Below are 24,683 nucleotides of genomic sequence, written 5' to 3' on the forward strand. Positions count from 1 at the left end.
TAGCAAGGCTCGCTGGCGTCTCTGGAGAACGCTTACATTTCTGCTGGCTGCTTTTAACCCTCGTACTGAACTGACCAGTGTTTTTATTAGACCACCTACAGAATTCCCCGTGCCAAAAATAAACCTCTGCAAAGGACTTCTTGTGCTAGCAAATCTGGCAGGTTTTGGAGCAGCCACTTCTGTATTTCCATGGGAATTTTCCACTGGGCTGTATCACTGCATGTCACTTCTTGAGGGGGTGGCTTAGGCAGGGCCTGATGGTGCGGGAGGGAAGAGGACTCCAGACATTGCAGCGTTGCCGCTACACGCAGGAACAAGCAAGTGGGACAAGAGCTCCCCGCTCAGCCCCAGACCATGCAATAACGTGACCGTAACGGGCCCCAAGAGAGGCTTCAGGGCTGGAAGGGAAATTCTCAGAGATTAAAAAAATAACAATTTGACAGCAGTAATTCCCCACTATCACACAGCAGAGGGGAAAACATCCGCACTGGAGAAGAGCTACCATGCTAAGGCAACACACCAGGTAAAATGGCTGCAGCTCTCTCCTGCACAAGAAAAGGCCAGTAAAGCTAAAGCACGGGCTGACAGGTAAGCCAGAAATAGAAGTCTTTAGGGGCAGCCCAGGGCAAAGCCTCTGAGTGCTCCGAGGGCCTTCCTTGCCAGGTTTTAAGCTCCAGCTGCAGATCTTAACTCACATCTTCTCCCAATTACTGTTGCTGCTTCTGGGAGGGGCTGGTGGTTAACAAGTTCCTCAGCATCCGGCTACCCCATAGACCCTTTGGGAGAAGAGTTTTGTAGAACCAGCTGTTTCTAAAGGGATCCGGTTTTAATCAGAGAATAGGGAAGTCAAATGCACAGCCTGGATCTCTGCAGCCATCCGTTCCAGCTGTCTTTCTCTGATCCCACCTTGCACAGCGGCAGGACAGCGATTCCCTGCCCCGCACAGGCTGTATCCCATCTCCGGTACTGAGGAGTGCAAGCGGACTGTTTTCTGCCTCCAGACTTTTCTGTTACAGCAGCCACTTGGAAGCGAGCTGCTGGTTTGCTTCTGGAGGAGCTGAAAAACACCAGTTTGGATATGGTTTGGGGCAGACAGACAGAGGAGGGCAGGGAGGAGATGATAAGAAATCTCATGTTCCAGACCTAGATCAGCAATGCCCAACTATTGACACTGGTGCCAACTTTGGCATCCACATAGTGGGTGGGCACCAATGATAATACTTTAAAAAATACATTTAGTCCCCAGAGAGCAAAGAAGTTCTCCTGCCCTGAGGAGCACCACAATTTCACCCAGCTGCTCCGATCTGAGCTTCAACTCTTGCAGCCTTATTGGGCAGAAGAAAGAGAGGACACGTACCGCATCGCAGCGATGACACAGAAACAACTCCAAACCCAGCCCAGTACTCGCACAAAGAGCTGCCTTCACTGTGGCCTCGCTACCTAGCGCTAAGCTGCAGCTCTCTTGTAACACTGGCATACTTACAGGCAAAATACTGCCAGGGCTCGTAGGTAAGGCCAAAGTCAGTAGATCGCTCCAGCACCCAGAGGTCAGGACGAGGGGAATTGGCAAATTTGATCAGGACATATGCCACATGGAAGAGCTGAAAGAAAGGAACACAGAGTTAGTTGGCTGCTCAAGGCATCATGAAAACCAGGGAAAGCTTAGCGGGATCCAAGCTGAATAAATGAGCTGGCACTTTGCAGATCCTGCTGCCCACAAGCAGCCTGTGGAGCAAAATCATCCGTATCTAAAAGGATCGTGATACAGCACAGCTGCTGGAGAGAGCCAGATTAGGGAGCTCAGCTCCCACCAGACTGAATGCAAACAAAACACAGACTTTGTGGCTACGGGCTGTACTTGGGAGGTTGGGCTGGGCGACACCTTCGACTTAGCCTTGACCGCAGCAGGCAGCACTATAAACCAGCTACGAAGCTGTTCTGGGGGACTCGGCTTTTGGGCTGTTCTTGGGGTAGCAGGTGACACCCTGGACCGTCAGCCCAGAAATATCCAACCGCACCTTGCACACAATACCACAAAATCCTTTTTTTGTTTGTTTGTTTTTTAAAGGCTCTCTACATGACAGCCCTGCTTCACCCACGCGAGCTGCGTTGTGAGCCAGCACAGCTCCTCTTCCCCAGGTGCCGCAGGGAGGGGAGGCAGGACACCCAGCTCTAACGCTGGGCTGCTCCCATTTGTCTGATCACCAATGTGTGCACACACACCCTTACCAAGAATAGAACAAACATACTCTTTTAAAGAGCTAAAATATCAGTACTAGAGAGAAACAAAAGCCCCAGCAGAATTTCCCTTCCCTGGCTGGCACAGGCTCGCTCCAAGAATCCCCACTCCATCATCCTGTCACAAAGTGATATTTAAAGGCAAATAAAGTTCTCTTATCAGAGAAAATTCCTAATGTCAAAAACAACCCAAAAGGGAGTTTAGTGCTTGAAAAGCAGAGATTTATAGCTCAGGAGTCCCTCCTGATACAAAGCTGCTGCTGCAGGAGCATACATCCCCCAAAGACTAACAGGTACCCAGAGGGACACTTCTACAAAGGGAGGAAAAGGACGGCTCCGTGCCCGCCCGCCCCAGCCATAACCAGCTGCAGGAGGGCCAGAACAGCAGCCTGCCCCAGCCACACGCGTCATCAGGCCAGAGGGTGACTATTAATAATAACATGCCTCCAAAATAGCCCTGACAATCAACAGGAGACTTTTTAAGGGGAAAAAGAGACAACGAAGAGGCATTTAAATCTACCGAGTCATCCATAAAGTACTGTCTTGCTATGGTCATTCAGACGAGGCGGTCTGAGTGCTGTTGTGTGGGTATGGAGCAAGAGAACGGGTGAAGCCCTGCCGACTGGCACCAGCTCAGCCTCCTCCTCAGCAGGACACACAGACAAAAACTTCCTCAGGCTTCTGCCGACGCTCCTCTGGCTCCGAGGCAGCCTCTCCTCTGCTTATTGGGGATTTCTCTGGTTCTCACCGCAGGCTGGTGGCACCTGAACTTATGCCTGGGTGTAGGCTAAGGGGGCTTGAGAGAGATGCTGAGGGAAGAGTGAATTAGATCCAGCTGGGAAAGCAGCAGGATCCTGAGGCACAGTGAGTCAGAGGCCATTCTGCAGCTGTGAATGGGCAGGAGGGTGGGATTTGTCACCACTCTCAGGGTTTGCACCGGTAAGGACTGGTGCCATCCAGAATGAAGAAATCAAAGTCGTCACCCAACACCGTTCCCTGCTGCCAAAAGACTTGTGAGCCCAACCAAGGAGGAAAGGGGCATCCTTTTCGAGTTGCTAAAAACTGAAGAAGAACAGACCTAAAGGCTGCCTTAATTCCCCTCTGCAACCTACGTGTTGTCAAGGCATACAAGACTAAGGTTTTTTTGGAGGAGCAGCATTTTCTGCCTGCTTACCCACTCAGTGGAGCTGTTATTTGCTAGTGAAGCCCAAGAGGCTTCAGCTCAGGCAGCTGCTTTCTCTGCAGGACCAGTTCTCACAGCTTAACATCTGCCTCTTGGCATGAGAACAGCGCTGAGTACCAGCCAGTGAAGTTACACCTTCCCTCCTCTGTAAATCCTCCTCCAGCTTTATTCTACAGTGAATAAATTCATGCTCCTGCTGGAATCTGGCATAGCCTTTACCTAGACGAAATTCACTGTGACTCCAGTGTACCTGCAAGTGTTCTGCTCTCAGGCACCGGGAGAGCTGATGGGCTGCAAAAGGGATAACCTGCCTTTTCACACCAAAACACAAAACAAAGCACTGATAAAACAAAGCGATATTGCAAACCCAAGCAAAACAGCACCCTTTGGGGTTACATGTTCAAATGACTGTTCTGGTGCTAACTCCATCCCTGTGGTTTGCCCTCAGAGCTACCAGCCCTCCATGGCTCTAGCAGACACCTGATGCACATACTCTGTGCCTCTGAAAATACGGTCTTTACGTTCTCAGTACCTTCCTTTCCTCCATAAACTGGGGTTTATACTCACTGCAAAGGGACAATCATTTTGTATTTGCAGCACCTACATCTAACAGCCCCCGAGCTGGAGCAGAGCCCCACGTGCTGTGTCTGCACAAACACGACAGCCATCACCCCTTTACCAACCGCTCACAGCTGAAGGACACAGCATCACACAGCAGGCAGCTGCAGACAGATGTGTCAAGTCAAACCCAGACCATCTCCCCATCTGTTCGGCGTTGTCTCAAACTTCAGCCGGCAGCTCCTCGGGGAAAAGCCTCGCTTCACTGTTCAGAATGACAGACTCTGATACAGGACTGTACTGCTACATGATAAAGCCTTACAACTAATCGACAGCAGCAAAAGCAAGAGAACCAAACTAGAAATAGGCAGGAATAAAAGGAAACTAGGAAGAAATGACAGCTCAAGACAGTGGTCTTTGCAGGCAAGCTGCAGGCAGGAGCTACGCAGGACGCAGCATCGGCCATTCAGCTGGAGAGGCATTTTGGGGTGAAACCTCTGAAGAACAGCAAGACGACTGGTGCCTGCCTCATGCTGTGGTGAAAGAAATGACTGTCAAATAAGACACCCTAACCCCGACATCAGGAATCTGTATTTTCAACCAGTGAATTTGGCGACTGACTTTGGGGTACCCAGCTCAAAGTGATGGGAAGCAACTGGTAGTGAAAGGAGCCACAATGTACAATCCCCTCAGCTGCCTTTAATGCATCTTAGTGAAACCCCCCGGTCAGGTCTGCAATACGCACTCGGAGCGTCTCTCGACCCAGAGGAAAGATCACTTTCACAGAAGCACTGTGTAGCTTTACTCGTGGCACATCTAAATTGCTTTGAGATCCATGGAGGAAAGATGCTTTCCAAAAGGTCACCTGTTTTAGCACTTTCAAAGAGCAAGGTATGCATTTCTGTCCTCACACTTGGGGGAAATACTCTAAATGAACAGCAACCACAAACATACAATTAGAAATGTGAGGCATATTCCTATCTTCTGCATTTATCTTTTTGCAAAGACAGCCAGCTATGAGTTTATAGTCAGTACATCCCACAGAATTTCTGGTGGGTCCTCCTTGCTGTCCAGTTTCATGCTGGAAAGAAATGTTCCTAATTAAATGTCCTTCAGTCCAAACTCCTCGCACGCCTCTAGCTCTCAGAAGTCCCCCGCCTCAGGAGAGCATGGGTTACGATCCAGTCAAATTGGTGCATTGTGAGAGTCGTTTTTTGCACAAACCCTGAAACTTCATGCAAAACCAAGCCTAGGCTCAGTACTTTATAAAGTGAAAACAACAGCCAAAAAAAGAACCAGTACTGCTGGTTGGAAGCCCTGGCGTAAGCTCTCCTGGGACAGGGGAGTGGCAGGGTCAGGCAGCACACCGGCTCATGACCCGTACCAGCCCTCGCTAGCTGAAAGAAGATGTAGCTGGTTTCAGTGCATTTTAAGTCATGGGAGATGTGGGTTTGTGGATGTGCACACACTGGGCACTGGGGAGAACTATGTCCGTGCTTGCTGGGAGCTCTCTGAAAGGGTAGTCGTCCCCCCCCGCAGGGTTAAATATCCAAGACCAGGGCTAGCACACTAACTTTTTGTCCTTCATTGCTGCTTTTCACAGGTAAGCACAAGAACCTCTGGGCTCTTGCTGGATCGGCAGCAGTATCTCCGCCGAATCACAGTTCGGATATTCCTACCCTGCTCCCACCCTCGAAGCCAAACACGATTCCTCTGCTCTATACCCAAACCCATCGTTAGCACTGCTGTGTGCTGTTAGACTGCTGCTCAGTTTTATTCCAGTCATGACCGCAATTTTGGGACACGAAGAAGTCAGCCAACACTGCACACCCACTCCCCTCCAGTACGTAAGGGTCAGGGTCATTCCTACATGGAGCACAGAAAGTATTCAGGAGCCTGTGACTGCAGCGAATCAACCCTGGAACAAGACCCACATCCTGGTATTCAGGGGGATTTTTGTCAAATCTGGTGAGTCCCCTGCCCCTCCATCCAACATCCTTATCTTGCAGAATATCACAGCCTGCCGGAAAAAATAAAGGCAGATTGCCTGCTTCAAGTGCATATGCTGAGAAAACTCAAGAGATATACAAAGACGGAGCAGTAGCTCTAAAAATAGAGCTGGCAGAAAAGCCAGACTTTTCATTCCATGTTTAGTTCCAGTACAGTTCTGCCCAACCAACATCGCAAAAGAAATGGTTGGGTTTTTTTCCAAAGCCTTTATTTAGCTCCTATTATCAGTCAGATGAATAAAAACCTCTATGCTCCCAGCCTCTTCGGCAATTTTTTTCCCTTCTCCATGGAGGAAGGAGGTGAAGCACCAGATTTGGTGCACACACTTGTCTCCGGGCAGATCCCTTGCTCTCGCCACCTCTGAAAGCACGACAGGTACAACTCAACCCCCGACCATCGCCTGGGATTTCATGAAATGGTTTTTCAGCCAGGAAATTCTGACAGGAGTATTTTAATTAGCAACCAGCTTTCTTTGAAAATAGTAACATCCCTACATCTAGCTGATGTTGCTGTTAGTGGTTTTGAAGCACGTTTCCTTAGTAACAATCACTTGTGGCTGCCCCTGTGCCTGGAAGGATGGAGCAAGTCCTGGAGCCAGCAGAGGAAGACAGAGATGAGGGCATTTCCTCCATCTCCCACCCACTCTGCATGCTTGGATGGTGGGCAGCTTTATCCAGCACCAAAATCCCATGACAATATAATTCTGATTACTGCCCAGTGTGACAGTGCAAAGACTTGAAGAGTAAAACCAGGACCCAGAGAGGCAAGAGAAACTCAGCTGCTTTTGGAGCAGCACGTTCTCTGTCCATCCATCCATCTATCCTCCTGCATAAGCAGCACATGATGGCAAACTTGCACGTTTTTCCTCTATTCCCTCCCCTCAAGACACCAATTTCAGTTTTCCAGCTCTGGGAGGCACATGTGGAAAGAAGACAGCAAGCTGGACCCAGCCGCATCCTGTGTTTCTTTGGTGAGAGATTTTTGGTGAAGTCTCCCTGATATTCCTCCAAGGTGCCCCAAAGCCATACGGTAGCATTTAATAAGCAAAATAAATCTTCACATTGTTGTAATTTTGGCAACTACATTTTGACAAACAGCAAGAGAGGCCCTTCTTTGGTCCTCTGACAAAAAGGTACAAGCTGGCTACGTTGGCCGGGAGCTATGTGCAGCTCCACTCCCAGCCCCAGAGTGCGCAGGAGCAGTTTATATAGTAAACCACTCTCTAATTTTCTGCAGGACAGATTTATTACCTTTGGCATTGACTTATTAAAATAGCACCATGTAAAAACAAAGCAGTTCATCTCTTCCCAACCGCTGCTAAATATCCCTGTGGAGCACGCGTGTGGATAGCATTACTAGTGCTGCCGTATTCCTGCTTCGGATTTCCTGGAAGGATCGGATGGACCAGGAGAGCAGGTGTGGCTCAACGGCGCAGCGCACAGGCAATAAATCCCGCTCTTAAGGGGCACACGAGGCCTCTTGCATGCACGCGGCGCAGCCGGGAGCGGTGGTCAGCCCAAAGGGCTTCAGCACACACACAGCAGGCACCCACGGCATTTCGGGGCATGCTGCACCCCAGTCTGGGCCACTGCACTGCAGCTCCAGACATCCCCAAAACCTAGACCAAAGCAGAGAAAGCAGAGAAAACCCAGATGAACTATTTCAGATAAGCATTGCTGCAGAACAACTGTGGAAAGTAGTGGGGTTTTTTCATTTTTTTTTCTTCCCCCTCCCCGAGCTTTCAGAAGTGCAGAATGCTTTTGCTTCCTCCCAAGCCCATCCATCCCCCAGGCACTGCCTTGGTCCAACGCTGCAGCCACAAGCCCACCTGGAAGACGTGGCAGAGGCCAGAGCCTGGTTGGGGCTACCTGCCCACAGCCCCAGGGAAAAGCAGCTCCCCGGGAGCGCAGGTCACCTCCGTCCACAGCCCGGGCACCAGCAGTCAGGCAAGTGGCTGCCCAGCTACCGTGGGCACAGCGAGCACTCGGAAGGCTTGGAAACGCTCGGCAGCGCTGGCACCGCATCCACCCTTCCCAGCAGTGGCAGAAGCTAAAGCTAATACGCAATCAAGCCTCTTCATGCACCTTTTATCCCTGCAAACAAGTGTGTGGAAGGTGAAGAAGCCCTAGAAAGCCAGAGAGCTTCTGACTTGCTTTGAATTTCGCTAGGTCAGTGATCTGCCCCTTTTGCATCTTTTGCCTGTAATCATTTATTCTCTCTGAAGCAATGGATTTACTCATTAACAGCCTGACCGTCCCCCTGCTGAGCTTCTGCTGTCCTACAGCGGATTTGTTTCTTCCTAGCCCATACATCAGAACCCTTTATTAAAACCCCTCACATTTAGCTGCTGGTAAGTATGTGCCTACCTTTTATTTCCAAACGCACAAGAACTATTTCAGCCCTTCAAGGCAGTAAAAAAAGGTGCTTCCCCTCCAAGCAGGCATGGCTTTTTATCCAGTCATTTTTTATAAAATACTCAAGTCCCTGAGACCAAAGAAACCCCCCACAAAAAAAAGCACAAAAGTTAGTGTTTGAAAGACAGGCGTGTATCGAAACACACCCTTTGCCCCCTCTTTTGCTCACAGCACCTCCTGCCTCGTTCTCATATGTCTGGGTGTCAAGTCCTCACTCCTAAAAATGACATTTTTCCAAATTATTCATGCAGGGTTACAGGGTTCTGAATGAGAAATTCCCATATGCTTGTGTCCCAAGATTTTAATGGCCAAGTTTTAGAAACAACCACCCATCCCCTTTCACCGTCTGCAGGTCCATTGCAACTCATGACACCCATGCTCAGAAACCCTTCGGGGTGCCCCACGCCTCTCGGAGAGAAACCAGAGCTGCCTGCCCCAGTAGGCAGGTTAGCGCTTATCTTCCTCCAGAAAGTCTGGGACAAGGCAGAGGCTTGGGGGCAGCAGTGCCCTGGCTTCCCTGAGCCCGCGGGAGGTGACAGCCAGCCCCTGCCTGGCCCAGGACACGAACCAGAGAGCCAGAGCCCTGTGCAGACCCAAGCCCGAGATACCTGGAGGAGAGGACAGAGCTGGAAAGCTGCAGCTATTCAAACATCTCTGCAGGGCTGGGGAGAGCGGCGAGTGCCGAGACTCGGGGGACAGGAAAGGGACTGAGTTTTGCGCCAACCTGTTTTCAAATTTTTCTCTCAAAACTCAAGAGTTTTATTGAGAGAGATCAAAGAAAAGACTCCCCTGGAAACCACAACCAGCACGAAACCTGCTCAGTGTCATAACAGCAACAGCAACCCAACGTTTTATGATGTTAGTTTCTAAACAGTGCCTGTTCCCTTTCTAAGCAGCTTGGCTTAGGTGAACAGCTCATAGAGCATTTTCCACAAAGGATTTTTTCTTTAAACACCACTTCTGAGAAGGATTTGGCTCGTTCACTAATTTCACACACAGCACTGCTTTATCTTCACAGCATCCTCCTGCGCGAGTTGTCCCTCCCCAGCCAGCGCCATACACGTCTCCTGCCAAAAACCCTTGGGGGACCAAATCTGCAGCACTTGGCACAAGCCAGGACAGAGAGGTAACACCACTTGTGGCTTGGCAAGCCTGCAGAGTGCCGAGTTGAAGATTTGGCTAGCCAAGTTTTAGAAATGACCACCAACAGGGCAGCAGCAGAGCCTGATGCGCAGCAGGTTCAGCTGGCTGACACTAAGGAGAGAGGCATGGAGGAGTATGGGCAGGACACAGGGTTTGGGAAGCATCCCATTAAATCTGTGCCTGCCTGGAGCTGCAAACAGCAAGTGCCACGCAGCTCCACGTGCAGCGTTCAGGGGATGCTGACAGACCAACCTGCACATCCTCAAACACAAGCTTGTGCTTAAACCCCAGCAAGTGGGGTCCCTTCTGAATTGAACCAGCCCTTTCTGTGTTTGCCCAACAGCCACCCAGGTGTCACTTACTGGAGCCAGACGTGCCCAAGGCGGGTGTAGGTAACCGGACGTGTCACAGCAGAGCAAAACATGGTCAGGACAGAAAGGGATGGCTGGAATTCCCCAGGATGAGGCTTCAGTCACTCACAGATAAGGACTTCACCCACACTAGGCTTTCACTGTGCATTAGGAGATACTCTGCACTTGGCTGAAACGGCCTTTGCACTTTCTAGGTTGCTGGGAGAAGTGTAAAGTAACCCCTTAGAGACAAAGCTTAAATATTTGTCTTTTAGCCCAAACTTGAATTAGCACACCCTCAGGGAAGTGCTAGGTGGACTCCCCTGCCACCACAATGCGGACAGCCTTGGGCACCCTATAAAGGGGGACAAACACTGGCCCACAAGGCCAGCCCAGCCTGGGAGCAGGCTGAGGCCATAGAAGATGGAGAGGAGCGGGTGCCCCAACCACGAGGACTGCAACCCTCCCCAGACGCTTTAATCCTCTTGCAAACACCAGCAGAAGCCCAGCACAGTGGTGGCTGTAAAGATGTCCTTAAAACTTCCTAATGCTTCAGAGATAAGCCACGGCAACAGTCAGGATTTCAGATTCTCAGACTACTCACCTTGAGGTGTCAATTGTCTTTTGACTGTTAAATGCTTCTAGGAAGCTTCTGGGAATGTTTTTTGGGAGTTGAGTGCTCTGGGAAAATATCTGCATCATAATTAGTCGCTGGCAGGATTAGCAGCAGTTCATACCAGAGTCTTCCTCCCAGTAAAATATGGTATTACTTGAAAAGAGGGGTAAGGAAAAAAGTGGCTCAAAGAAGAAAAATGGAAAATGCAGATCTGTCTCTGGGCTCATGGAGGCACAAGGTGCACTAATGGGTAGGCATCGATGGCCCCATGTGAAGTAACATGTGCTTGTGCCGTGCTGTCTGATGTGCAGAAGCGGAGAAGCCAAACTGCCTGCAAGCTGCTTCATGTAGACAGGTGAGCAATGAGCAGGTGCCCCAGAAAGACTTGGTATTGTAGAGGAATTTAACTGGAAGTCACTCAAATCCAGACAGCTAAATAAATCCAGCCACCTACATGATGATGGCTTTGAGCAGAAAAAAAGCCTTCTTGAGGCTGATTTTCAAAGGCCCTTGATCCATTGCCTTAATTCTCCTCCCTTGAACTATCAGGAGTTTGTGACTAATTTTAGCAAAATGAAAACTATACCAACTCTAGTAATCCCAAAACATACAGAAAAATGTGCTTTTCTATAAATAGAAAAATCAGGAAGTTCCTGCTTGCTGATACTAACTGGTGTGCTTGCATCCTAAATCTGAATTTGTTAAAAAAAGCATGACTTGAGGGATGTAATCTGACAGCAGTTACTTGAGACAGCAAGAAGCAGCAGTCTCTTCAGGGAGCTGTCAGTTCACACATAGGGAGAGTATTTTTTTGGTAACTAATGGGAAAGAACTGACTCAGTTTTTAATGCCAGCTAGACTTCAAGAGGCTAATGGAAAAAAGATCTCCTTGGAGTGCCCCACCCTACCATGGCAAATTTTAGACAACGAGCACATCTCTGGCCTGGAAGGACATGGCCGGTCCCCATGCCCAGGATGAAGGGCTCAGTGCCTCACGGTGAGCTCCGGCACAGCACTGCTCTGCAAATAGACCTTTTAAGTCCACTTTACTCTGCATCCATCTGGGTCATTCTCCAATGCTCCTGTCCCCATGGACAACCTCCCTCAAAAGCAGCTCACCCCAACGCCACCCTTGCCCAAGGAACAACCTTACACTGATATTTCAGGAACACCAACTCGTTGCTTTGTGAAAGAAGACTTGAACATCAGACAATACACACGTATGAAGGAGGGGATGGCACAGTATGTTGCCACAACCTCTCCCCACATGGGTAAAATAACCCATCTATCCATTACTTCTTGCTGTGCAGAAGGGAGAAGGTCCAACGTTAAGAGAAAAATCTGTCCATCTTTTCTTCCCCAGTGACTGACCATCTCTGTAGGGCAAGCACCAGCACGGCTGGGAGGAGAGCCCAGCCCAGGCCCTACCTACTGCTGAAGTGTCCCAGCAGCTGTAGATACAGTCTGTAAGGCCTCCCTGGGCATCCGCTCCTGGGACTCAGAATGGGCTTGAGGTCAAGAGCTGTAATACTTTTAGTAATGACGGCCCTGCCTGGTACCTCCTGTTTATCAACATGCAGTCTAACAGGGTAGGAACTATGACCTTGAGCACAAGGAAAAGAAAGAATCCCGTTACAAGACCATATTCATCCCTCTTCCAGCCAAGGACAACATCACCATGAGAGGATTTCACCAAGAGTTTACCAGTCAGAGCTCAGCGCTGCTCCTGATCTTTCTCATTTCCTCCGAGTATAATTTAACAGCTCTCAGTTAATTTGGTTAACTGTTCACCCAGCTGCATGTGTGCTGAGATACAGAGAATGAAGTGTCCACAGTCACGGATTGTTTGCTTTTAAAACATATAGAAGGAATCCGTGACTTTGGCAGCAATCGTGACAAAAGCAAGTCATTAAAGCATGGCACATTCCAGACCCAGCTGTATGGGCACAGCTGTGAGAAAGCGCAGGTCCACGGTCCAGCGCAGCAGAGCTCAAAGCCTCTGGGGTACGTGGGGCCTCCAGGCTCTGTCCGCGCTGCAGCCCATTCTCCGGGAACCTTCCTGGGAGGAGGCTGGGGAGAGCCCAAGGGTCTTCTGCACAGCTCCTCCGATTCCCACTCTTGCAAGCCACCACCAGTTGGGATAGGCACAATACAGCTTGCAAGATGCAAAGTGTTTGTGTCCTTATAAATAAAAGTCAAGGCAAAGCCTCAATGAATTTGCAAGCGGAGCTGCCTCCCCCGAGCTGAAGCTCCCACACAACCAAGCAGGAATTTCAGCGTGCCCTGGGCCAAAATTCCTCAACTTCCTCCAAACAGCAAACAGCTCTTCGCTAAGAAATCTGGTCTGACCTTTCATACCGCTTCATTTCTTCTGCTCCACAATTAAAAAGCAGCAGCAGTACAGCACGACCATCAATTTTTGCACAATTTCTGTATGGAAACAGCGTGGGCCACTGAAGATCAGCTTGGGAGTGCTGAAGTAAATCGCTGTGTGGCACAGTATGTGGTGCCTACACTGTATTGCTGATGTCTAAGCTCAGCTAACACTGTTTGTGGTTAAATTACACACCAATAAAGATGAGGTGCCTACTAATGCAGAACCCCTGAAGGCATTTCAAGCCAAGCAAAGAAATTGGCACAGTCAGAAAGGAGAGTCTGCCTGGTTCTCAGGTTGGGTCTAAACTGAGCAGGAAAGTAGATAGCCCAAGCTCGCTCTCAAGCTCCTATGAGGTGTAATGCTCGGCAATTTTCAAACCCATCCTTCAAGAAAGTATTTTGGTTTGAAAGTGTCTTAAACCCCCTGGAGCCAGCGTGACCCTGCAATCAGCTCCTGTTGCTCACTGTATCTCCTTGCCATCGCTCTGCCTTCAACACCTCCCGAACTCAGGCAGTTAGAGAAAGAAACCGGCAATGCGGACACACAGGAGACCTCTCTCCATTGGGGTAACAAATCCCTAATGATGTAACGCCGACTTCCCAACAAGCTGGGCTGGGCAGGTAGAAAATCAAGACAAAATGCACAGCAATGAATTTCTCCTCTTTGTAGAAGTGTCAGACATCACAAGACGGATTCATGGAACAAGAATGCAGGGGAGAAAAAGCTGAGAAGGGTACATGAGAGACCTTGTGATTTAGGCCAGGTATAAGAGCAAAATCCTTCAAATAGACTGAGATTAAAAAAAATAAAAACGCAGTGGAGTAATATACATGATGTCATACAGCTCTGAACATAATGAACTTGCACCTAACGGGTGGCCCAAGTTAAACTAGAAGCTGTTTCAGGTACATCACAAGCCAAGCTGGCTGTGCAGAGCAGTTAGCAAGAAGAGCAAGCATCCTGACTGGCCAGAAGTTTAGATTTCCTTGAACCTTCCAGTCTGCCAGTTCACCCGTATTCTCTGAAGTGCATTATCTCTGCTTGCAGGGTTTACTCCAGCCTTTTATTGTCGTCTTATCTCCAGCCTCTTCCTGCCCCAGCTTCAAAAAGAACATTTAACGTCACAGAACAATATGAATGAGCTAAAAAAAAAAAAGTGTATATATATATACACACCAGTCCAAACTCTTTGGCAACCAGGCTATCCAGCACACTTGCAGAGGCAGGATGGAGTTTTGCATGCAGAGATGAGGAGAAGCGATCTCCCCTGGCTGATGAGGACAGGATAACAACAAAATTCCCCCAGCGCCTTGAGCGCAGCTGGGTAAAGCACTGGTCAAACCAGACAGACCTATCTGCAGCCCATCGCTGATCTCAAGCTAGGCAGCATCCACTGCGTTCACGGGAGGAGAAGAAAAAGCAAACACATCTCAGCTATGTTTGTGCCAGGACCATAAAACATGGTCTGCTCTTGGGAACGATGGACTAATTAAGCAGCCTATCTGCAATCCATGTTGCAATCCTTTTAGGACAACAACTGCGTAGCAGTTGATTCCTGCAGTTGTATTTGTCAGAGTGCACTGAAAAGTGTTTCCGAGGAGCTGGAGAAAACAACCTTCTCTGTCTGGATGAGGAGACCATGTCCCAGAAAAGACCTTTTCTACAGGCAACATGCATTCATGACTACTAGGAGAAATCCCCATGCCTGCCAGACCAGCAAGACAGATGCCAGGCAGCAGGTAGCACTCTCCCTTGATAGCACAGCAGGATGCACACGTCTGTGGGGGCACAGACCCACGGCAGCAGTCAGGCACCGACGAGATGCCTCGAAAGGCACCTGAGCTGCCCCACTCAACAACGTGCAGGACAACAAGCCCTGCAGCTCTTCTCTGCCAGGTTTTTAAAAAAAAAAAACAAACCAAAAAGCCCCAAACTCCCTGGTCCTAACACGTCCCACATAGGCCAGGGCTCATGAGTCACAGCCACAACCAGAGCCCAGCCTGCCGCTACGGGATTTTTGCACAAGCCTATATCTGCCCAGGAAGAGCGCGGTTATGACACCAGAGGCTCCATTCGAGACAAACCTAATCTCCCGAGATAAGGCTTGTCTGTGGTGAAAGGAAATTGGCTGCTTTGTTTCAAACCAGACCTCCGCTGTAAGTACCTTTTTGCATATGCTTGCATCTCCTCCGCTGGGCTGCTCGGCCCCGTGGGTCAGCACTGGGGCTCGTGCAACAGCAGAGCCCAAGAATAAATCACTGCAGCAGGCTCCCTGCCAGCAGCGAGGGCTGCGGTCTTCTGTGAAACAGCCCTCCCTGGGACCGGCTTAATTGGACCCTTTAGACTTGCTTCACATTTCCAAAAGAAGCCACTGTCCCCCATCACTATTTGCTCATTGCAGAAGCAAACTCAGGAGCCCTATCCATCAAAGCCTGATGCTAACGAAGACCAGTAACCAATTAGCAATCCCCCAACTGCCTCATCAGGGGTTTCTGAAACCTGGATGTGCTGCAGGGTGTTCACCTAATCTGGCTACACTGCAAGTCTCTTGAAAAGCAGCTTCGAGGTCATCCAGGCTATTCAAGTTTTGTGTTATTTTTAGGGCTCCAAATTATGTAGGGATATCCGGGAAGAATTCACAGATCTAGTCCAATTCCCACAGAGTTCAAGACCAAATTGCTCACAGACTCATTTTATCCTCAAGGGTTTTTTTCTTAATGTTTAGCTTATACCCTCCTGCTTTTATTGGTATTTTAATTCTTTAAAAAAAAAAATCTTATTAAACATTATTTTAAAAGGGAAAAATATGCTGCAGTCTTTGCGGGCAAAACAGATAGTTTAAAGCATTTCCGACATTGGGAATGAAGGTCTAGAACATCTGAAAAGTCCATTCACATCCCGCCTCTCCGATTAGCTTTGGGCTGTTACCACAGAAAACAGGGGAGAGACAAAAAGGATGGAGATATCTTTAAAGGTAGATAGGCAGGAGAGAGCGCGACAGATGATTTAAGCTTCAGGTTAGTCTTTGCAGCGATGGCAGTTACAACACAAACCCGTGGGAACTCGATGCAGCGTTCACATCCACTCCAAGGCGGGTACCTGTGTGCCTCCTTACGTCCCCACACGGGCTGCGCGAGAGCCGTCCGTCCCAGCTGCAGAACCGGGACGGCATCAGAGACCGGGGAGAAACCCCAGCTCTGTGGCTCAGCCACCTCCCCGCCGGCTGGGCTGCTCCTACCTCTCCTGCCTGAGAAATGCTTCAGTTGCATTTTCCAGCTCCACTCTTTCTCTTTCAACCATCTCATCTCACAGTTGGGGCTTACGCTGGCTCACACTCCTTTGAAATTCAATTAGCCCGTAGCAAAATTTTTGATATTTTTTTCCTCTCACACCAAATTATCATTTACAGCATCAGACACTGCTGTTCTGCTCCAAGGGCTCATTCATGGATGTACCCCAATTATAACACCACTTTCAGCCGAGCTGATTTAGATAACGGGTCGCTGTTAACTATCAATGACAGCCCTCTCTCTCCGTCTCACGCTGCCTTTCTGGGAAGATCCCCTCAGACTCAGACGCTGCAGTCACCTCTCTGGGAGCCCCAGCCAGATGCAGTGACTGCAGGCAGCAACTCTTGCAGATGCCCAAATTCATCTCTTCTAACTCCAGGCACCTTCTTGACCAAAGAGGGAAACCGTAGCAAACTTCAGCAACTGAATTACTTAAGATTAGCTGGGATAAGCACAAGGCAGTGTCCTGCAACCCTTCTATTTGTGGAAGGGCCCCGGCCACGCTGGGCTGGCCAAGATCACTAAAAAGCATGCAGACTGGAGCATCCTTGCTATGAGCAAAGCCAACACTGGCAGAGGAGGGAATACTCCACAAAGCTGGAATTCACCCCTCCTCCTCTTAATCCAAAATAGCCCCATCAGTGGCTCATCAGGCTCGCTCCAGAACTCATCCACTCTGGGGTCAGATGCAGAGAAAGCAGTCATAGACTGCAGATGTGCTGTGAAGGCAGCAGCGTGTTTGCTGAAAGTGGTAGCGCTGGAATCAGAATCATTTAGGTTGGAAAAGACCTTTAAGATCAAGTCAAGGTTAATGCAAAGGAGCTGCTAAGGATTGCTCATTATTTCTGCTTTGGATTGGTTTTTTTGGTTTTGACTTTGTTTGTTTGTTTTGCTTGTTTTAATTAATGCAAAGCTGCCTGAAGGCAGAACCAAACACTTGGTCATTGAATCTATACCCAAAGAGAGCGACTGTGCGCAGCCCCGGGACAGCTGATGTATTAAGGCATGACCACAGCGATTCCCCGGCCCGTTCATCACGCCGGCGTTCGCTCCTCACCGCGGCCAGCTCAGCCTGCTGCACGCTGCTGTGCGGAAAACAAATGATACTAACTTACTTGTCTACAGCATATTATGTTTTGAAATATTTATTGCCACCCCAATCGGAAGAAAGAAACATTTCTCTCTTGGACATAATGAAGAACACATTTCCAGTACTTAACAGCTGGAAGTTGGAAAGGTGGCCAAAGAAAATCCCTAACTATTTTTTTTCTTCCTTTAAAGTAAGCATCTGGAAAACTGATTTGCTGGGGAAGAGGCACCCTCCCAAACCAACCCGGGGAAAGAGTCAATTAAAGTCAGTCACAATTCACAGGCAGGAGCCGATAAGATCATATCATGAGTGTGATATCAACAACGTGTTTTCTCTCTGCCCGTAGCAGCTTGACTCCAGTCAGATGAAAAGAGGCTGATTTTATTTAATGAAATGCAGCAACTCCCCCAGACAGAGATTTTCAGTATGGTTTCGATCAGCCACTGAAATATCAGGGAATTCTTTAATCTCCACCCCCATCTCTTCGGCCGATACACTCTGGGCAATGCCAACGCGTTCCTGCCCCCCGGGGTGGCGAGCGAGCCCCCCTTCACCCCCTCAGCTCCAAGCTGTCCCTGGGAACAGCTCCTCTAACCCAGGTCAGCAGGAATGCAGCAGAGGGAGCGACAACCTGCACATGTGCAAAATACGGCTTTGTCCAGGCCAGGCGCTCACGCTAACCCTTCCAAACGACCAGGGAACCCCTGTTCTTTCCATCCACCGTTACACCATCGCTCTCTGCACCTTGAGCACACCCCAAGTCTGGAGCCAGTTGCTGATTAAACATCGTGGAGCGGTGGGAGAGAGCGGGGCTACGCGTTATTTGCTAACACAGATCTGTGCCCTTCCTCACGTCTGAATCACAACAACTTAAAGCTGGTGCCAGGCTGCCCAAACCTTCCTCCACTGGGGAGGCTACGGCAGCTCCTGCCAGATGGGCGCTCCCCGGGGCTGCGCTTCTTGCCCCCGCACCTCCGGGAAAGCCCCGCTGTTGGACCCATCGATTGCTTTTCCCAAAAGCGCGAGCAGCTGATGAGAACAGAAATGCTCGGCTTTGGACAGGCTGTCTGGGAAAATGTTTCTCCTCTAAATTTCATGACAGGTTCGAATTCTTTCGGAGGGAGGACTAATGTGGGGTTGTTTTTAAATACGTGCTGTGTTATTGTAACTAATAACAGGAAATTAATGGCTCGCTATGTGGTGGGACAGAAGGCAGTCCCTCTGGGGCAGGCTGCTGACTGTCCCCACCACGTGTGCCGGAGCACGCATGCAGCAGAGACCGCCGAAAGCACCGGACACCCCTCAAGGGACCAGCAGCAGGTACAAGGGAAGAGGGAAGGCACAGTCCAGAGCCAAAGCCTTCCCATGCACTCCATCCACATGCCCTGTATCTGTGGGGCAACTGAAGCCTAAAGCCTCTGTCTGGGTCTATTTTACCTACCCTGGCCACCAAAGGCACTTCCAAAATGAACCATGCCACCTCTCCTGCTTTGGGGACAGGCAAAGAGACTCCCCCTCCCTTACTGGGTCCCTGGCTGCCACGTACCAGCCACTGGGAGAAAAGCTGCTTCCAGCAAAAGCAAGACATTTCTTTTTGAGAAACAGTTAGCTTACACTGTTTTCCAGCATTCAGTTATCTATCTCAGCAGGCAATTGGGCTTTGCCAGAACAAACAGGACATCAAATAAACAACGCATTAAGACGAAGCACGCTGCGGACACGTGCGGTCACTCTGGTCTCAAGCCCCAGTGGCTCCCGCGGCTCAGACATCTGCAGCTGCTTTGCTCTGCTGGCTGTAGAGCCCTGCTTTTCTCTGAGCTGCCCCAGGGCTGCCTTGGAGGTACTTTGCTGCAGAAAGCAGGTCTTGCTGCTGAAAGACAAGCCCAGTTCAAACGTGACAGATTTGCTTAGCTGAGGACTGATGCTTTCAACACACCTCCAGCTATCCTGGCCAAAAAGCACACAAAGAAGAGGCCAACTGCAAACAGCGTTACTCCTGCGAGCGCTTCAAGCCAGAAGCAGCACTAATCCACCTGCTCGCATTTTTAACACCAGTTTCTGGCCGATGAGGCACGCACGAGCAGCTAGGGATCGGAGGAAGAGGTGCAGCCCAAAACTTCTCAAGCCCAGCGGCGTGGTTCGGGTCATGCTTCTGACCTAATTTCAAATCCCGGCGGTTTCTATTTGCAGGGAGCTGCGCCGCGGCACCCGGCGGTGCTGCCGGCAACGCACCTGTCAGCCCCTCTCCCTTTCAGCAACCCGACCCGGGGCAGCTACGCCACGAATGCGCTCGCATCCTGTCCCGGCCCTGGGGACGCTGAGGCACACGGGGCAGGAACACGGAACCGCACCGGGCCTCACTGCTGACGTGAGATGGGGACGTTGAGACGTGGGGAAAATAAACACCAAAGCCTTTCCAACACCGGCACCAAAGACAGCGTCCCAGTCTGCACGGCAGCCATCTCATGTTTCCTCCTTCCCAGTGGTGTAGGTACGTGGTAACTGATCGGTCCCACCAGCACAGAAATCCAAGCCCCTATCCCTGCTCCCTGCCCAGAAAATAGCATCACCAGGGGGATTTACCACCCCTCAACGCAAGAAAAAAGGACAGCAATTCAAGTACTAGTTATGGATACAGCGTAAGCGCAGGATTACGAACTCGGCATGCCCTGAACACCCGGTGCGTGTCCTCACTGGAGAGGTGTGGGACCACCACCACCGCCGCCGGCTCGCCGCCGCCAGGCTCCAGGGTTTGCTCTGCTGTTCGGGCAGGGACGGCGAAAGGGGCAGCACGCAACCGCACGCGGGGAGGTGCAGCCTACCCCGCATCGCTGCCTGCGCCTGTACTGCTCCTCTGAGCCACAGAGCAAGAACGAAGGACACGAGGCTGTTATTTTGGAAGCCACAGTAGTGTTGTTGTAGCATGTCATGCTGCTATGAGATTAACGAGAAGCTTTTAACAACCTGGTGTGAATATTCCAAAACACCTTTAGAGCAGCTGCTCAGAGCAGCCATTTAACTTCTATCCTTTGCTGAACCCTCGCAGTTCTTCGAGAGGCAGGGACCTTGCAAGTGCAATTTGGCATTGAATACAGCACTGTGTATAACAGCAATATAAATAGCGTGGGGTCAATAATAAGTGGCTGCAGAGAAGAAGCGGTATCCCTCAGCAGGACGCACGCTAACCTGAGTGGGTTTGGCTCACAAGCCATTAGATAGCTGTACTTCGCAGTCCAAGGAAGGCCACTGTACTGTACGGCTCTGCTCCCAAGGGGAGATTTATAAATATTTTCCAGGATAAACATTTGTAAATAGTGTCTTTCGACTTGTCTGAGACCAGATTCTTGATCTCCTGTTTTCAAAGAGAGTCATCATCTTCAAAGGAGGGGAGGCAAAGCCATTCATGCAAACAGGGTAGCTACAAGCAATCCACACTGTTTGGCACTCATCTCCAAAGCTGTTGGGGTGGGTGTTTATACTCAATGGTGTGCCTACCAGGCGCAGCCAAAGCCTCCCCTGCCATGCCTCCCAGCGCCGTTCCCAGGCGCAGGGTACACTGCCCTGACGGCCTCCAGAAATCGGATCTGCCTGGGGAAACGCGATCGCCTCCGTGCCTGTGCTGCTGAGGGACAGGGGTCACATTCTGCTAAGATCACAGCAAAGCAGACTGGCATCTGACTCTGAGCCTCACGGTTCATGAAATCAATATACGGGCTGCGGTAGTAATTTCACCTCCTCTGCTCTTTGAAGAGTTCCCTCTCTTCCCCCTCTGCTGGCCATGAAATGAGACTCTGGGTGGTCCCTTCCAAGACTGTAAATTGGCTTGTTGAAAGCCTTAGCAAAAGAAAGGTCAGATGCCTTATAAACTGAGCAAAACTGATACTGCTGTGAAACTATTTGCATATTATTCAAAGGGTACGCATGTCCACGTAGCTGGTCTCACCACAGCAGGCATCATACCTTATCCAGATGCACCCATGTTGCACAGGTTTCCCCCAAAATGGCATGTGAAGATGCAACTCTTAGCGCCATGCCCCAAACCTTCAGCTCTGGCTACAGAATGGGACAAAGTTGGTGCGAGCTGCGGAGTTACTGCCCTTCACTGTGGATGGCAAACCCCCATACAGAAGATAAACCTGTTGGGAAGCAGAGCTCAGACTCTGCGCTCTCCAACTCAAAGGGTCAACAAGCAAGTAAGACGTCCTTGCAAGGAGCAGCCCTAAAACCCACAGCCTCTTCTGCAGGTTCAACCACAAGAGGGCAACAGCACATACACACATACGGACACACACCTGGACGTACACACACCCTGCACATACACACACAAAACTGATCCAGAGCCTGGGAGCTGCCAAGAGGTGACTGCATGCTGCAAAGCCACTGCTGAACACTTACTGTAGGAAAGGGAAGGAAAACATGGAAAAAACCGCAATACTTCTCATCAGACACAGTAATTTCATGAGCTGGGCCGGACACCCGCCGCACCGTCCATACGGATGAAGTTACATGCCACCGAAAGGCACAGCGGGGTGCGTGGTGCTGCCCAGCCCTGGCTTGGCTGGAGCCGCCGACTGCACGGACAGCAGAGTCCTGCCCCAGCACCTGGAGCACACCAGGCTGCAAAAGTGCATACTGGTCCCACAGATGCATACTGGTCCCACAGTCTGCCTAGAATTACGGAAAGCGCTTCGCAGGACTTCACAGTATCCTTATTCTGATGGTTGGAAAGAAGGAGAAGGCAGAGACAAGGGGACAGACAACAGAGACAAGACCACACACTCGACTGCGACCTTCAAGCCAGTTTTCAGCTCCTTTCTGTGAGCCGACATCCATGTGAGAAACTGCAACTTTGTGCTGCACCAACATGCTGCAAATCCTACTGCCTCAGACCCTAAAAAAAAATAATTGCTTTGCAGAAACCCCAACTGCCCAGCAATTCAGAAAAACCCAGCTGTCCCATAGGTGCTCCTACTGCTCTCACTCTTGCCTTTCGCTGGAAGCCATACAGCATCACCGCAGGGCAAACACGCATTTACAGCCCGCTCAGCCCCTCCTGCTTCCCTGCTCCCACTGCCCAGCCCTGGGAAGGAACAGAGATAAGGGGAGTGCTACAGAAAACACAAGGGCTTAAGAAAGCTGTGATTTAGTGGAGATGAAAGGTCTGGGTGTGTAAGCACACACCACTGAAATAAAGACCACTGCTGAAAGAAGGGAGGGCATGTGCGACGGCGTGTGTCCAGGGTGGGGGCACAGCACAGCTATGTCATTTACTTGGGAGGTTAAAACCAAGTTTTTAAGCAATAACTGCACTGTCATTCTCAGGGCACCACAGTCTGATGAAATATGTCCAACTGGCCTTCCACGGAAGCAGCCCTCTGCAGATGGCTTGTGGATGTCAGGGCAGTCCAGCGTGGTGCAGAGAGGGGCCCTGCAGCTCAGATGAGCGCCCCACTCCTCTGCCCACGGCTTGGGGTAACCGCTTGAGCATTTCAGGCAACAAGCAGCAAAGAGGGAAGCAAAGCCACGTGAATGTTGCCTGCAGCACCCATCTACCCTCCCTGGAAGCCAACCTGCTTCTCTGCTAGGCAGGCTACATCTGCCTTCGCCCTGGTTTGGGCGAGCAGCATGTTCTGGAAAAGGCTGGATTTCCAGCTGCATTTGCCAGTGCAGGAGACCCAGATCTGCCATTTGCTCACATTAAAGGTGACACACAACTGAATAGCGCTTTCTTCGTGCAGTCCCATCACCTCCAGGGAACAGTCTCTAGCACTTGTGCTCATGGTGTGAATTTAAGCTGCCCTGTGGATCTTGAACGTGGCGATAGAGATTGGGTGCTGGACTGGGGGAAGGAGAGTGCTCGCGTAAAACAGGGGGTGTAGAGCAGCACCGTCCTCTGGCTCACGTTGACAGCGTTATGAACCCAGACTCACCAAAAGCTCCCGGCCTGCTCTTCTAACAGGCACCCCTCTGCAAGGACCCACTACCAAAATTGTTTGAGATGGCCACCTTCAGCCAGTGAGCCAAGTTAACAACAAAGTGGTGGGGGAATAAAATAAGGAATTAACTGGACAGAAAAATCACATCTCCAAACAACAGGGGACTTGCTGTATTGAGAGGCGATCCCATCTCTGTACCAAGCTCAGAGAGATGGAGGGAGTCTGCTAGAAACAAAACTGCAATGACTGGGGCTCTGCAGAGCCAAACCAGCTCCAGTCTCCTACCCAGTAAATCTGAACCAAGCATTTCAGCTGCCAGCCTCAGGGATAACGTAAACCAGGAATAGTATTTCGGCACAGCCCTTACTCTGAGCACACAATTCTCCAGGCTCCTTAATAAGACGTATTAATTTTTCACACTGTTAAGGGGGAAAGCAAACAGCTTAGGCATTTCTGTTCCTACATTAGGCTCTCAAGCACATTTGCTGCATATCTTATCAGCACAGCTTAGCAGCGTTCTAAGCTGTTTCAAGACTTTGGCCTTCAGAAAACCTGGAGGGGGGGGTGGAAAAACCCTCTATTCATACTTACCAAAGCATAGCACATTTTCAAGAGGACATTCCTACCATCCAGAGCAAACAAATGTTCCCAACTGTACATTCTATGTGTTGTTTAAGTTACAGTAGTACCAATCCAGGTTCACTGTGCAAAACAATTTAAATATTTTTAGGAGTTCCTGGGCCAGTTTACAACCAAAATGGAGAAGCCAGATAAAAGAACACTTGTCTCTGCTTTAGAGAGCTTGCAGGATGGTTTACACCCAGAGTTTTACAAGCACAGCTACGTCAGCTAGGACCACAAGCTTGTCGGGACGGGCTCTCCAGAGCATGCTAGGGGCTGTACAAATCTGGGACCTGCTCCATGACCAGACATTCTAGGCCCTGCAGTACTAAAAATAAAAAAAAAAAATTACTATAAAAGAGCTATAGTAAGACCCTTTTCTGTACTGAAAAAGCCTTGCCGATTTGCTAAGTTTATTCAGGAAGTCCTTGGCCAAATCACAGACTGAAAAAAGAAATGAGTCCCCTTCCATAGGATACAAATAGGATTTTGTGCTTTAAGCACTACAGGAGGCTTGCAACAGCTCCTGCTCTTTTTGCGGCCAGCAGCGAATCAGATATCTGTGAAGCTCCCAGAGCCTTCTGGGGGCCCTGGGATGGAGATGCAATGATCCCACCACAACGCAGCATGCACACAGATAAATTCCACTTCATCTACTATGACCAACACAAGTCAAATCTTCTGTCTTGCAGGGCACAGTGGGCAGAACAAGGTGTTAGAGCATCAGCCCAGGCGCCAGCCTGCCTCACCGAGGAAGAGCTCTTCTCACCCTCTCTATACAGCCTGTAACTCCATTGCCCCAGAGCCCTGGACATCATTGCTTTGGCCGTACCAGGGAGTTAAAACCCAGACACTGC

General features: G+C 50.0%; 1 protein-coding gene across 1 annotated transcript in view; it reads right to left on the minus strand.

Annotated features, from left to right (window-relative positions):
- The window catches only part of LAMA5 (laminin subunit alpha 5), a gene marked incomplete at its 5' end in the record, with an annotated part of 94,643 nt that overhangs the window by 51,311 nt on the left and 18,649 nt on the right, over nucleotides 1-24,683 (minus strand). The window contains one exon of the mRNA XM_082325699.1: nucleotides 1,484-1,601. Within this exon, the coding sequence (XP_082181825.1) occupies nucleotides 1,484-1,601 (118 nt within the window). The remainder of the gene's footprint in view (nucleotides 1-1,483; nucleotides 1,602-24,683) is intronic.

This window comes from Platalea leucorodia (assembly GCF_965183815.1).
Source record: "Platalea leucorodia genome assembly, chromosome: 13".
In the NCBI taxonomy this organism is placed as follows: Eukaryota; Metazoa; Chordata; class Aves; order Pelecaniformes; family Threskiornithidae; genus Platalea; species Platalea leucorodia.